Source organism: Mytilus edulis, chromosome 6 (assembly GCF_963676685.1).
Source record: "Mytilus edulis chromosome 6, xbMytEdul2.2, whole genome shotgun sequence".
NCBI classification, from domain to species: domain Eukaryota; kingdom Metazoa; phylum Mollusca; class Bivalvia; order Mytilida; family Mytilidae; genus Mytilus; species Mytilus edulis.
In genome coordinates, this window is record NC_092349.1 from 80,770,762 (window position 1) to 80,772,956 (window position 2,195).

The window sequence follows — 2,195 nt, forward strand, 5'->3', positions numbered from 1 at the left end:
TGCTTTATATTCAAGTACCATTGGGTTATTTTGAAAACCCTTTTGTTATCAATTCAAATCTATTGATATTAAATTACAGTAGCCTAAGTATTGCCTTTGTTATATTACATCTATTTTTAGAAATGAAAGTCCCCTTTTCTATTTTATATATTCATTTCTCGAAAATGATATTGATACATTTTGAAAAATGACAAAGTATTAATTTCATTATTCCAATAAGGTTTAAATGTAAATATGGATAATACAATGTTGGAGACATTTTATAAAAACAATGTTAAATTGACAAAAGATGAAACAAAGGAGATTCTTGATTTTGTCAAACCTATCATAGATTATATTGTTCAGTACGTCCATGAGAAGGACAAGCGGTTTAAACTTCACCAACTGAATGTCGTGAGTTACTATTCCCGTCTTAAAGTGTCTCGAGCAGACGAGTTTGATTATAGCATTGTGTTGGACTCAGAACCATATTGGGGTTGGACAACCGTGACACCGGCTTATTATAAATTCGATGGGAATAAGGAGGTGGTTCAATCATTAAGTCCACTACCGCCAGCACCCGTTGGGGAATACGTTACTAACTTTTCAGCGACTATACCCGAGTGGAATAAAAAACGTTTAAATGAGGGACCTGCTTGCTTGACAATTGGTTATCACATAATACCACTGAAAGTTAAAAAAAGATTTAAAGCACTAGTCAGTGAAACTGTTAAGCAACCATGTATACGTCAATATGTTGATGCAAAACGATTATCTGAGTCACCTGCCGTGACATTGACGATAGCTGATCCCAATGTTGCAGCAGAACCAATAAGTGTAGACCTCGCACCTCTTATTGAAGCACACCTTCCATTCAGACCAGAGTTTAATTGGCATAGACCAGGGGTCGGATGGCCATCTAGTACACAGATTAAAGATTTAAAAGATGAAGGTATACACTTGGTTGCTAAAGATCCTGAATATTGGTCTTTATCATTCGTCACATGTGAAAAAAATTGTTAGAAAGCACGGAAACAACGGGAACATGCCGAAATAAAAGTCATCGAATAATGAAGAAACTGCGTGAAATTTGGTGTCCAAAAGGAACAAAACAGGTTCTCACCTCGTACCATATCAAAAACATTTATTTCTGGGAATGTGAATATCAGCCGGATGAATCGGATTGGACTAAAGAACAACTAGCTGTCAGAGTTGAGTCTATGTGTGAATTGCTTATTAAATTCATAGGGAATTGGAACCTTCCTGTATACTTCCACACAGGGATCAATTTGTTAAAGAATAAGGACAAACAAGTGTTTGGCAATGTTCAACAGGATATTCGTATTTTTTTGGAAAACCCGGAAGACTTTCTTAGGGACTACATAGAAGAAGAAGAAGAAGAAACAGAAGAAGAAGAAGAAGAAGAAGAAGAAGAAGAAGAAGAAGAAGAAGAAGAAGAAGAAGAAGAAGAAGAAGAAGAAGAAGAAAGAAGAAGAAGAAGAAGAAGATTTTTACTGAGTACATAATTCGAGATATAGATCTAGTTGTTTACAGACCTGCTTAAAATTTTAAATTGTCTTAAGTTCTCAGCACAAAGTAGCGCTTAAACAGATGTTCAATGTTAACAATACTTTAGGCGAATCAAATATTAATAATATATGACCTTCTATAAAGTTATATAAAACCGAGTCCTCTGAGTTTTATTGTTACTCCTTCATTGTAATTAAACCTGACAGGTGACCATATGATCATCATAAAACTTATCCAGAAGAGTGTTCAACTTGCGCATCATTTACTTCTAAGAGTAAAGGAAGTTTGACAAATAGATTTGCAGCTCAGTTTCGATTTAATTGAATAGAAATATGTGGAAGTTTCCAGTCTATATTTAGATATGAAAAAATACAGGTATTTGTAACGGTAGTAACATATTTAATTTTTTCCGGAAAATCAACTAAATATGTTTCATTCTTTTGCAATTTAAATTTATATGACCTAGTATTAAATGTGGATCCTATTTGATTGAAGGCAGTTCTAGTGTTAAAATTCAAACTCCGGTTAGTTGATTATATATTTGATTTGAGTTCACCACGAGATAATAAAGCAAAGAGTTTTATTGATTAAATTGTTAGATATGCATAATTGAGCAAGTTTCGAGCTAAATTTAAATGATAGTATGAGCTCCAGCGAAAGTTCTAGTTACAGTTACATTGTGAGTT

The 2,195-nt window shown here is 33.6% G+C and overlaps 1 protein-coding gene across 1 annotated transcript; it reads left to right on the plus strand.

Moving 5' to 3' along the window:
- Positions 1-234: 234 nt before the first annotated feature.
- Positions 235-1,002, plus strand: LOC139526662 (cyclic GMP-AMP synthase-like receptor 1). Its single transcript, XM_071321823.1, has one exon. The coding sequence runs from the start codon at positions 235-237 to the stop codon at positions 1,000-1,002; it is 768 nt and encodes a 255-aa protein (XP_071177924.1).
- Positions 1,003-2,195: the final 1,193 nt, after the last annotated feature.